At 44.3% G+C, this 13,290-nt stretch overlaps 1 protein-coding gene across 5 annotated transcripts in view; it reads right to left on the bottom strand.

The window, feature by feature from the left end:
* Window positions 1-10,284, bottom strand: part of GPR155 (G protein-coupled receptor 155) — a 38,872-nt gene extending 28,588 nt beyond the window's left edge. The window contains exons 1-2 of one of the 5 annotated variants that reach the window (XM_035135034.2): window positions 10,069-10,284; window positions 4,338-4,845 (exon numbers count right to left, since the gene is read on the bottom strand). In XM_035135034.2, the coding sequence (XP_034990925.2) occupies window positions 4,338-4,809 (472 nt within the window). In that variant the 5' untranslated portion in view covers window positions 4,810-4,845; window positions 10,069-10,284. Of the gene's footprint in view, window positions 1-4,337; window positions 4,846-9,141; window positions 9,263-9,710; window positions 9,954-10,068 lie in introns of those variants that run through there. The other 4 variants (XM_035135042.2, XM_035135019.2, XM_060281029.1 and 1 more) reach the window with 4 other exon arrangements.
* Window positions 10,285-13,290: the final 3,006 nt, after the last annotated feature.

Genomic DNA, 13,290 nt, shown 5'->3' with positions numbered 1-13,290 from the left:
GGTTTCATATCTTACAAGTCGTCTACATATTCTCAAACCTGACACAAACAACTTCACTGGGGATTTTTGGAGAAGAGGTCAGACCCTATATGCAAAAAAAAAAAAAAAAAAAACCCTCATATGTCTTGAAAAAACTCCCAGCTGCATTGGATTTCTAAAATGCTCAAAACTCCATTTTCCCTCAGAAAGTCACATGTTCCATTTTGTTTACAATTTCTCCGCTCAGCATAATTGGAATTACTCATGGTATGTGGTGCTTAAAGCATACCTAACTAATGTTTAACTATGTCCTGTTAAGTACCTTTTAATGATGGGAGTCAAAAACCACCAGGATTCGCAGAGCCAATATTTTCCTGCCACATTGCGCCATTCAGGGACTCTGAGCTTACCTCTCCCAGCTGAGAAGCATGATCTCTTCAAACAGATTAGCTGTTATATGCTCTTAAATCCGGGTGGGGAAGAGAGAGAACGTAACCTTAAGACAGGGGTCCCCAAACTAAGGCCCGGGGGCCGGATGCGGTCCAATCGCCTTCTATATCCAGCCCGCGGACAGTCCGGGAATCAGCATGTTTTCACATGTTTAAAATGTGTCCTTTTATTTAAAACTAGTGTAATTCAGCCCGTTCAATAAACGGGCGCTAGAACATCCCGGGGTTCAGACCTGTCCTTGCTGTCGGCAGCAGGGGGACAGGAATGAAGGAGGAGAAAGCAGCCCTTTCTCCTCCTTCGTTCCTCTCCCCCTGCCGCCGACAAGAAGGAGACTCCCGGGGTGCGGAGAAGCGCTTGCACAGCGCTTCTTCGAACCCCTCCACCTGTCCTTGCTGGACGCACACACACACGCCCCCCCCGCCAATGCTTAGTGCAGCCGGGAGCGGCGGTTGGCAGCCGCAGCGAAACAGTAGGTGGGAGGGTGGGGAGAGCGTGCGCGTGTGCGTCCAGTCTCTGCGTCCAATCCCTGTGTCCCTGGGGCACGTGCACAGTAGCGCAAACCCAGGGACACAGGGAATACTGGACGCAGAGACACTTGCATATTATTATATAGGATGCATCTCTGGGTTATTTGTGGGGTCTGCCTGGTGTTTTTATACGAGTAGAATGTGTCCTTTTATTTAAAATGCATCTCTGGGTTATTTGCAGGGCATAGGAATTCATTCATTTCCCCCCCCAAAATATAGTCCGGCCCCCCACAAGGTCTGAGGGACAGTGGACCGGCCCCCTGCTGAAAAAGTTTGCTGACCCCTGCCTTAAGAGAACCGGTCCTAAAACATTTCTCCCCCCCTGCATGGACCACTTGAAAACTGCAGAGGGATATTAGTAGACCACTGAATGAGCTACTTTTCTTCTTCAGCACTGCCTTTGTCAAAACCAGCACCATGTTATGAGAGTCACAGGCGGGCCTCGTTCTCAGTTGCCAGAGAAAATAAGTGGAGAGCCACACAGATTCTTGAGTGTTCCATCAGTGCTCCAGAGATTACCAGAGTGATCACCAGAGTGGAGCATGTGGATCACTATGTGATGGTCTGTCTCAGAACACAGAGGAACTGTGCTGTTGGCATTTGTCAGTTTCGAGAAACAACGGATTGCACTTCCAGGAGTTAAGGCAAACTGCTGCATCAGCAGCATCGAAGTGACCTCCCTGGGGTACAAGCCTGGGCAGTGAGTAGGGTGGTCTTGGGCTGGCTAGATGACAAGGCCTTGCTAATGTGGTCCAAAGGAAAGCAGAGCAATGTGTTCGGCACCATTGTGGCTTTAGGAGTTGCCGGGAGGAGCCAACCAACCGTCTTAGGAGCTCTATTTTGGATTTGTGTAGGGTTTCCTCCTTAGCCTTTTCTTGTCCCGAAGATATTCCACAAGGCAGCGGAATACCAGCCATCTAAATCAGGATAGTCTTAGCAAGATTGGTCAATGTTAAGAAGAAAACTCAGTAGTCTCTTCTGAAGTGTATGCAACACACACACACACACACACACACACACACTGAACTAAACTAAACTAAACTAAACTCAAGGCTGTAGACTACAATTCTGCACACATGCAGAAATGCCACTGCATACAGAATTCTATTGAACTCTGCTTTTTAAGTATAAAGCTTCAATCGCATTAAAAAAAAATCACTCTCTCTCCCCATCACTAGCAGATGCAGGAACAAATTAGGCATACTGACTTCATACTGATTTCTAAAATTCCCTATCATTCTGTCTCACTGATGACCACTCCGCTGAAGTGATTTAATCACATTCACTTAAACTTAAGCACTAATGGCAACTAATCCAACTAGCTGAAGGGGAAAACAAACAAACAAAATCCAAAAAAGAAAAAAGAAAAAAAGAATGACTTGGAATGAACTTCAAGCTTCTTTGATCAAAACAGTCAAGGCTCCACACATCCTGGGTCAATCCACTTTGCAAGCTTTGTTTTTGTTCTGTTTTCTAAAAGTAGAACACAGCTGGTAAGATCTGGGCACAAGCAGAAACATTCACCTGCTCACCAAGACAAAAGCCTCTCAACCTACAGTTCTATAGGCAGGCATGCTGCCAAAATTGCATCGAAGTCAAAAGGGATCGATCAATTTAACTGTGTCAAGGCCATTCACAAAAAGCAGTCATCATCTGAACAGGCCCCAAGACAGAAAGGCGCCTCTTTCTGCTGGATCAAGTGAATATTGCCAACAACGCTAAAAGCCCAATCCTGAGTTATCCCCTAACAAGTGTTTTCAGTGAGGCACAATGACTTCTCCAACAGTATACAGCACCATAGGAGCATGCATGAGTTGTATCCAAAGGTGCGCAGGAATTTTTGCTGACGGAAAGTTGCTGTACACCTTGTTCTAGAATACAGTGGTACCTCGGTTTAAGTACACAATTGGTTCCGGAAGTCTGTACTTAACCTGAAGCGAACTTTCCCATTGAAAGTAATGGAAAGTGGATTAATCCATTGCAGACGGGTCCGCGGAGTACTTAAACTGAAGTGTACTTAACCTGAAGCGAACTTTCCCATTGAAAGTAATGGAAAGTGGATTAATCCGTTCCAGACGGGTCCGCGGAGTACTTAAACTGAAAGTACTCAAACCAAAGTGTACTTAAACCGAGGTATGACTGTATTGCACAACAAAAATGAAACTAAATCCCAATATATTAATCCACTTGTACAGCAAGTTGTACAGGCTGGGCAACTTCTTGCCCAACCAAAAGCATGAGAACAGTTATAGGACCTTCCTATTATATCACCAGATAAGCCTTTGTGTACACATTTGCAGAACAGTGCCAATGGCCACTTCCCTCGCTTGTGGTTTTTTCTTTTTCTTTTTTGCCGGGGGGGGGGGGCATCCAACCAATTCTCTGCGACAGGGAGCCAAACATTCTCAATCTTTGTGTGTGAAGACCTTAGACGTAAGTAAGCAAGCATCACAGCTAGTTAAAGTAACTGCTGCGTACAAAATAATTGCCTGAACTAAATTACTAAAGAGTGATCCTGGATACAGACTCTAAAAGAAAGAACTCTTCCCATTTTAGCCACGTTAACATAGATTTGGATGGAACACCGCTTGTGGAAGAGGACAGACGGCAGTTTCAGCTTCCCTTCTTTCTGCAGACCACTCTGCCACCTAAAAACAGAGGGTCCTCTGGAATGGCGTGGGGGGAAAAAATCACCAAAAACTACTTCTCCTTCTGTTAGCTGAAGCTTCCAGAGAATGCAAACTCTTTCCATGAATGGAGGGGGTTCTCCTAGTCATTCCCACTGGGAATGTTTAGTCTGTCTACCTACCCATGGACCATTATTGCCATTCACCCCAGAAAATCAACACAAGAACTGGAAAAATAAGAAGTATTCAACTGGATCAATTTTTTTGGTGGCAAAGAAATGAAAAAGTTATAGGGCTGCCAAGAACACCTTACATTGAAAACATGCCTTCTCACTGAACAATTCTGAGTGAAACTGACAGACAACAACAACAACTATTTGGGTAGGTTGCACACATTTCAGCCTTCAGAAACCCCCAATGAAATTTAAAAACAACAACACTGCAGAACATGTCTTTGCTTATTAGAGTGGCTGGGGTAACCCAACCAGACGGGTGGAGTATAAATAATGAAATTATTATTATTATTATTATTATTATTATTATTATTATTATTTCATCAGTTCTGCTTCATGTGACTCATAGTGCAGCAGAATGTGCTTTTTCTCAAATTCAAATGCACAAATTGGCAGCTGTAACAACAGTCTGTTGTTACACTGTGTACATTAATTCAAACAAGTCACTATGCATTCCTAGGGCACAAAGCGTTATGAAACAATCTCATTACAAACAAGTTATACGTAAATTTGTTTCTTACCTATAGGATAGCCCAGTGCAAAGTCATTGCTCTGAGTAGCAAAAATAGGAAACAGTCCAGCTCTGCTAAACCGCCTTTCAGGAGTAGCTATCAAGAGTGTTAAAATGCAGACCAAGGAGAACACTGATGCTTTGGCAACCAGGATGCTGTATAAGAAGGACCAATTCACATTGGAAAAATTCAGTAGAACCATGTTTTTGAACAATAAAGCTGGGAGTGCAAAGCAGGAGACAAAGTTTCCGAGTCCTTTGGCCTGAGTTGATGTGATTATGTTAACTCTTCCAGCTATATATCCACAAAGGATTATTCCAAAGCATTGTAACAAGGCTGGGAAAAGCTTGCTTATTGACATAGAAGGAGAATTGCTGGTGAAGTTCAGCTGGTACCCAAATCTGCCTGAAAGCAGATTGGACATATTGGCTGAAGAAGAGGGGTTCTTTGTGCTGACATACGTGTAAATATCCATATTCATTCAGCGCTTCTGAAAACGTAGCATGTGGATTCTGATCTGTAAAACAAGGAAGGCAGCGTCCGTTATTGTATTGCAGTGAGATTGAGAAAGCCCCTCACATTGCAGTAAAATGGAACGAAAACAGGAACCCTAAAAGGGAACTGGAAGTAGGCGTCAAGGTCAATAGGGAGCCGAAATAAATATTATTCCATTGAAAGAAAAGATAAGATAGCACACCTAAAGAACTGTTATCCTTAAGATAACACAACTTCTCCATAAGAAAAGAAATGTTTGTCTAGATTTTATTTATGTTAAAATACCAAAACATGATTTTCAGAAGTTTATTTTTTCTTCTGTTTTCCTATAATCAAACTATTTCAGCAAGTTTTATGATTTCAATCATTTCAATCAGGTCACCGAAGCATGCCATATTGAAGAATCAAAATTGGGGGGGGGGGGGAAGGATTCTGGGCTGCATCAGTAGCGGAAGCCATAATACAATAATTTGTCATGCAATCAGTGTAGAGACAAGACCGTTTATCACATCATAAAGGGAACATTGTACATGTTCAGCCACACATGCATCTCCAGGGCAAACAAGAAGATGCCCTGGTCATCCAGTTCCAATGGAGTCGCGGTATCAGCAAGATCTTCCCTCACAGAAAACGCATGAAACTTGCCATTCCCATGATGCACCTGGCTAGCTAGCTGCTATTATAAGCTGCTGCAGATGGGCAAATTGTGCTTCTCTCAGCCTAACTGCCATGTCACTGTTGTATGGGCAGTTCATTTATTATACAGTGGCATGCTGGTGATCCAGAGGAGCAAAATAATATCACACAAGCCACAGAATGTTGCGAGTCAGGATTACCCTCAAAGATAAAAAGGGTGGAGAGAGCGAAGTGGCCTGCTTGAGCCCCACATGTCTGGGTGGCACCAAGAACAGGAATCTTCTTGTTAGGGTGTTAGGATGCTGTGCAACTTTTGATTTTGATTTTGTTATTTACAGGTCACCATTGCCAATACAGGTGGTAGAATGCCTATGAGTTAGAAGGCAAAACATAGCCCGCTCAAATTAAGATAGTGGTGTCTATATATTTAGGACACTCCTTGCATACATACATAAAGTTGTACATAATAAACAAACAAACAAACAAACAAACAAACAGCTCGGCAAAGGCCAAGCATGCCGAGTGGATTCTAGGAGCCATGGAATGTTAGAATGTTGGACGACAGCATTCATGGGTCTAGCCAGGATTTTTGTTAGGGAGGGGGCAGGACTTTTGTTGGGCAGGGCAGAATTGACATGATTGCTCAGTTAGTTAAGTATTTCTATTGTTTTACTTAATCGGGGGGGGGGGGGGCAACTGCCCTCCTTTAGCTAAACCATGTCAGCATTATAGGCTGGAATCCTGAAGAACAACATTCTTCTTAAGAGGTATGGCTGTACCCCAAAATGTTGTAGCTGGTTCAGCTTGTATTCCCTATACAGTATAGGCCAGGCATAGGCAACCTTGGCTCTCCAGATGTTTTGGAACTACAACTCTCATGATCCCTAGCTAACAGGGCCAGTGGTCAGGGATCATGGGAGTTGTAGTTCCAAAACATCTGGAGAGCCAAGGTTGCCTATGCCTGGTATAGGCGAATACAGTCGTACCTTGGTTTTCAAACAGCTTAGCTCTCGAATGTTTTGGCTCCTGAAGGCCGCAAACCCGGAAGTGACTGTTCTGGTTTGCGAACTATTTTTGGAAGCCGAATGTCCAACAGGGCTTCCGATTGGCTGCAGGAGCTTCCTGCAGCCAATCAGAAGCCGATTGGCTGCAGGAGCTTCCTGCAGCCAATCAGAAGCCGCGCTTTGGTTTCTGTATTTTTTGGAAGTCAAACCGACTTCCAGAATGGATTCCGTTCGACTTCAATGGTACGACTATACTCAGGAATATGCAGATCAACTGCGCTTTGGAAGGATTCATGATTATGGGCAAAGCAGAGATTCTTGTGTAAACTGTAGGTACAGCACCAAAAATCTGTCTGTATTTAGTTTCCATTGTGAATAAAAAGCTGTGGTTTTATATGCATACTCACAAATAGTAATATATTGGGGGGTGGGGCTGATTGTTACAGAAAGGTGATCATTCCAGTCTCATTCACATTTAAGATGTCTGTTAGGCCTTAATTTGGGTAACTTTGGGCAAGTATCAAACTGAAACAAGATGCCCTAAAGTGTTATCGTAAGACAAGTGTACGAAATGTCAAAGAGGACAACGTTTCTACAACAAAAGAATCTTTGTAGATTATCTACAAAGCATAACAATCATAAAAATATTATTCTCCCCAGATGGCAACAACCATCTTTAGACCCCTGGCTTGTATACTAATAGCACAGTCAAATGTTACGGAAGTCACACCTTTCACATAAAATTGTGTATTATCATATGAATTAAGTTCTCAGAAAGGCTCCTAACATTTGCACCCTAGATGTGAAGGGTCAACATTAATCTCTTATACAAATAGGAGGCCTGAGTAAACATCAGGTTTCCTTACTAATTCTGTTGACAAAGCAAAGGTCTGACCTGTCCATTTTCATTCATTATGCCCTTATGAATCTAAGGTCCCAGTCGTCACTTAAGTCTTGCCAAAGGACAGGTGTGACAGTAGACTGCTGCCAAGTTCTCCTACTGAATCTTCTTTCCTCCATGGTGGGGCAAGCCTCTCAAAGTCATGTTTTGTCCAAGAGACTGCTGGCCACCAAGGTCAAATACAGTATATCAAGAATGCTACTGTAGATGGCAACCTATCTTTTTTCTTTCATTGTGGTGTCATCTTTTTAGCAGGAGTGAGGAAGACAGCTTTTAACCTTCGCCCAACAGCAGCCAGGGACCAAACCGCACAGCATTACGTAACTTCACCCCACCCCACCCCGGTTACCTTTTCTAGCAGTAAGGTAAAGGTACCCCTGACCATTAGGTCCAGTCGCGGACGACTCTGGTATCTCGCTCTATAGGACGAGGGAGCTGACGTTTGTCCGCAGTTTTTCCAGGTCATGTTGCCAGCATGACTAAGCCGCTTCTGGCGAACCAGAGCAGCGCACGGAAACGCCGTTTACCTTCCCGCCGGAGTGGTACCTATTTATTTACTTGCACTTGATGTGCTTTCGAACTGCTAGGTGGGCAGGAGCTGGGACCGAACAACGGGAGCTCACCCCATCGTGGGGATTCGAACCGCCGACCTTCTGACTGGCAAGCCCTGGGCTCTGTGGTTTAGACCACAGCGAAAATAGGACCACAATAAGTCATCAGTGCCAAAAGGCCTAGTTGGTCAGACTACGACCAAATTCACATCTTCAATGGCCATTAAAAAGAGAGTGTTCGGTCAGTCACACTCTCATAGAATATTCTGCTTTACAAACCTAGCACAAGGATGATGACGATGACGATAATAATAATAATAATAATAATACTGGATGGAAATTCCTGTTTCTGCTTTGCCACTTGAGAACATAGGCTGAACTGAACTGGGCTGACAAAAACAACCATCCTAGAGATTTGCCAGTTCTATGCACTGTATTCAAACAGTGCCAATGGACCAGATGGTGATATGCTGTGATATTCACAAACAGCCCTGTTTATGATCAAGCATGCAAGTCTCACTGAAATCATGCCATATTAATAAATAATCATGCCATATTAATAAATAATAAAAAATAAAAACACCACCTAAATACCTGGAGTATAATATCAAAACCCTATAAATATTATTTGTAGGGCTGCTGCCCATAGCTGCCAAGTTATCCCTTTTTTTAAGGGATTTTCCCTTATGCTGAATAGGCTTCCTCGCGAGAAAAGGGAAAACTTGGCAGCTATGCTGCTGCCTAGTTAAGAAAGAATGGTTGATTGATTATATGAACTTTAATTGGCTGCCCAATTAAATCCAGATATGTAAACAAAAGAGGGTTCTAAAGAAATATATGCTTGCTTCATTTTTAGATGACACACACATGTACCACTTCAAGCATATTGCCTCACATATAGGAAGGAATGCTTGTCAAGGTTGTACATTGTTATATATGGTTTACGTAGCATCGAAAGCAGTCAAACATTTTAAAGTCCAAGACACTACCCTAAGACCAAGTAACTGCAACTTGGAAGAAGAACATAACAAAATATTTTACTGCACGTGAACACCAGTTATGACTAAATGCTGCAGTTACACCCCCAAAGTGGTGGAAAATACCTACTCAACCCACAAAAAAATAAATCTGCTGATTTAAATAGGAACAGGATGCACCTAACTTTCTGCCGACTTTAAGAAAACTCATGATTCCCCTCATCTGTAAAAGGGGGAACTGATATTCACCATGACCTTATGGAACCAGATACCCAGCTGTTCTCTTCTTGAAGAAGAAAAAGGAACACCTCTTCGGTTGGTTTCAAGTGGTGCAGATAGGGCGATTTAAAGGGAAACCACACAAATGCTTTGTAAATTGCCCCCCCCCCCCCGACTTCGCTTATCCGGTTTGCAACGCGCGAAAAGGCGGGCCGAGATGCAAACCGCAGCAAGGCTGCGATTACTGTATACTTGATTTAAAGGGAAAGGGGTCGCCGCCGCCGCCGCCGCCAATCCGCCCGCGGCAAACGGCGTCGGAAGCGCCTTGAACCCACCCCGAAAGACGCGCCGCAACCAATGGGATCCTGTTTACGAGCGAGAGCGATTTGCTGGTGGAGAGTTTGAGCTGACGCGGCGGCCCTCGCGCGCCGGCAGACAAACCCGAAGGGGAGAGAACCTTAAAAGCAGACGCAACACGCGTTTTCAACCACATGGCAACCTTAACCAGAGGGCAGGAGTCGCCCCCACAACTGCACCGACACCAATAAAAGCCGTACACAGACACGGGGTACCCAGAAACCCCGTAAATGCAAAGTCACCTGGCAAATGCAAAGTCATACAGTCCCAAGCCTTCGCGCGCTGGCCCTTTCGGGGGTGGCTTCACTTTGGGGCGGCCCCGCTGGGTCCTATTATGATTATTATGGTCCTACGTGTTTGCAGGGGGCTCTGCTTCCAGCCTCCTCCTCCCCTAGCGCGCGCTCTCTCTCTCTGTCTCCCATTTGCCCTCACAGTTGTAGCTGCCGTCCAAGGTGAACCTGGCGCGGCGCGTGGAGAGGCGAGCGGGGTTTTCCCGCTGCTGCTGCTGCTGCTGTTTGGGAGTGGAGGCGCGGGCGAGCAGCGGGGGTTATGGAAGCAAGAAAGGAAGGAAGGAAGGGGGTCCCCCTTTCCCTCGTTTACCTGCCCTCGCCCTACGGCGGCTGAAGCAACAACGGCAGGCAAAGCAAGGCGGGCATCTCCGGCCCTCGGCGCAGCTGTCGCCTCCTGGGCGCCCGGAGCAGCGCGCGTGGGACGGAGCAGGCGGCGCGCGAGCTCGGCGCAGAGGCGGGCTTGCCCTTCCCAAACCCGCCCCGCCGCGTTCGAGGCGCAAAAGGCTGCTTTTAAGATGGCGCCGGCAGCCGAGGCAGCAGTAGCAGCCACAGCTGTGTTTTTTTTGTTGAAACAAAATAAAATAAAAATTCATTCCAGTAGCACCTTAGAGACCAACTAAGTTTGTCATTGGTATGAGCTTTCGTGTGCATGTGGTTTTTTTGTTTTTGTTTTTTTGTTGCCAGGACTTGCAGCTGCAGTAAAAGCAAACCAGAGGCCTTGGAGATTCGTGTCGCGCAGCAGCCGCCTGCCCGCCTCCAGGGCACCTGGCGTCGCCAGCGCCCTCTTCTCACAAGACCTCTCTGGTTTAGCGGCCCAAAGGAAGGTGTTTTTCTCGGAGGGGAAAAAGTCCCGTTTTCTTTAGGTAACCCGCTTCTTGGGTAACGCCCGCAACCTCACGACAGCCCAGGGTTGTCGGAATGGTGGGGAGGAGGGGAGAAGCATATGTGCGCCACCCCCCAGCTCCTTCGAAGAAAAAGGCCTAGAAATATAATAAGTAAATAAAAGCACATGGACCAACTAAGTTTTTATTTTGGTATGAGCTTTCGTGTGCATGCACACTTATCTGATGAAGTGTGCATGCACACGAAAGCACATACCAAAATAAAAATTTAGTTGGTCTTTAAGGTGCTACTGAAGGAATTTTTTTATTTTGTTTCGACTCAGACCAACAAGGCTACCTACCTGTAACTAAAAGCACATGGCTTCCCTCCACTCACAAAGGATCCTGGGACCTGTAGTTTTTAGGTCTCTGGGAATTGTAGCTTTGTGAGGGGTCAGCGACTAGATTCTTGGTGTGAGCTGAGATCAGTGGTTCCCAACTTTTTGGGGGGCCACGCCCCACCCAAGCATCTCTAAAATCCTGATGCCTCCCCCCCCCATATAATTCTTATTATTCAAAAAGTCAACTCCTATTCACGCGGAGGAAGCCTAAAAGGCCCTTTACTGTTAATACTGTAATTCTCGAACTGCCCCTCTTAAAAATCAAATTGGCCCCCTGTGGGGTGTGTGCCTCACATCGGGAACCACAGCCTTAAATTAAATGAGCCAACAGCCTGTGTTCACCAGAAACCCCAAAATTTATGGGCCATGAGTCTTAAATCTTCACCCCTATTTTCAATGCTTTTTTTCTGGAGGTACTCAAGGTAGCTCTACTGGCACCTTTTTAAAATTAATATAATATAATATATAATACAATATAATACATAAGAAAAGCGCTGGTTAAAAGTGACAGTAGCAACCTCATGGTGCGTACCAACACCTTTGTCTGGAAGAAAAGCACTATTATTTTTATTTGGGGTGCCCTTTTAAGAATTCACATTCTTCTGCTAAACCGCTAGGATATTAGCTTTTTAGCATTTAGAAACGAAAAAGCTTTATAGGCAGAAGCACACAGGATGAAGGAAGTGGCAGCATCTGTCCACCACAGCATCCCATTGTGGATGGAAGGGAGATGGGCAGAGAACATCCCTCTCCCAACCAGATTGCTGCTACTAGTTAAGAAACAGGGTTGGGGGCCTTCCGACCCCTTGCTTACCATTCTCTGTCATCTGCAGATCCAATGTGGCAGCCCTTGTGTGGCGGGGTGAGAGGTGAGGAAAATCCCCCAGTTCTCCAGATCCGACTCTGGCCCTCATTCACCCTGCATACCATAGCCTGCATGATAAGCTATCTGTAGGCAAATGACTTTCTGTAAAATGCATTATGCAAAGCGCAACAAGGTTTGTTTGGTTTTTTTTTTTTTTTTAAAAAGCAAGGCGCTAATATTCTGATAGGTATTAGGAAGGCTGCTGTATGTGTGACATTAACAGAGATAAACTACTTAAATAAGGATCTGGGCAAAAATTGAGAGGAAGAGAGACTGAACAGGGCATTACATATGGAGGCGGTCGGTGGTTTCTGCAGTTGAATACCTGCATTTGGGTAGAATAAGGCAGTCTCCTCAGATTTAGTTAAATTCAATCTAGATTTAATTGAAATCATCCAGTAAATTTAATTTATTGTATTTTTAACCATGGGTGGATCCATTTGGCGTTGACAGCTCAATATCTAAACTGTCTTGGGTCTCTCTCTATCCTGCGGGTTTATATACAGTACATAGGCAAGTTGGTGATTTTGATGTCGTGGTTTGGATAAAAAGTGCCCTCTAGTGCTGTGCTGTCAACTTACAACTTTATTTACCCAAGTAAAGATTCAAGAGACATGCCAAGTTCGTCATGGCGGGAAGCCTCATATTCATCTTTAAACTCTGTGTATGATCTAAACCCCCTTTTATTTAAAAAAACACTGTTATTCATAATGCAGAAGAAATCCCTCCACAGGAGCTGACGGGAATTGTAGGATTCATCTACATGTATCTACAGGGACCATGATATACAGGATTTTGAGTAGGCCAGCCTACATGTTTAATTACAATCTACATGGCTGGCAGGCAACAGCAGTTTTGTCATTCACTTTAGTGCCGAGGTGCAATCAAGAGGAATTTCAGCATATTTAAGACCCCATTGAAAATAGTATTTGGACATTGCTAATATTTTTTTGAGATTGCACCTTTGCAGGATCAGTGTAAAATGATTCCAATGAAGAAGAGTCATCAGATCACGTTGAGTTAATTCTAAACACACACTCAGACACAGAACAAATACAGTTCCATCTGACAAATCAGTTGCTCCAATTTTATTTTTATTTTTGCTTTGGACAGACACGAGTTTATTTGTTACCTGGTTTCTCACAATTTGAGTCACAGTGATAACATATTTTAAGATATGCATGTTAATAACACAAAGCAAAGTCAAATAAAAAAAACAATCTTATTTACATTATGGGCATTGTTTTACTCTAATACACCTGTGCAATCTCATATATATAAAAAGTGGTGAGTATGTATTATATCAGAGGTTTCCAAACTTTTCATGTTGGTGACAACACTTTTTAGGCAGGCATCATTTCACAACACAGTAATTCAGTTTTACTAGTAAACAAGAGGTTAAATTAAAGAACCCCTTTCCAGCCCTGGGAGGAGCATGGGGAGCG

The sequence above is a fragment of the Zootoca vivipara genome, chromosome 1, assembly GCF_963506605.1.
Source record: "Zootoca vivipara chromosome 1, rZooViv1.1, whole genome shotgun sequence".
NCBI classification, from domain to species: Eukaryota; Metazoa; Chordata; class Lepidosauria; order Squamata; family Lacertidae; genus Zootoca; species Zootoca vivipara.
This window is presented reverse-complemented; position numbering and strand designations above follow the sequence as displayed.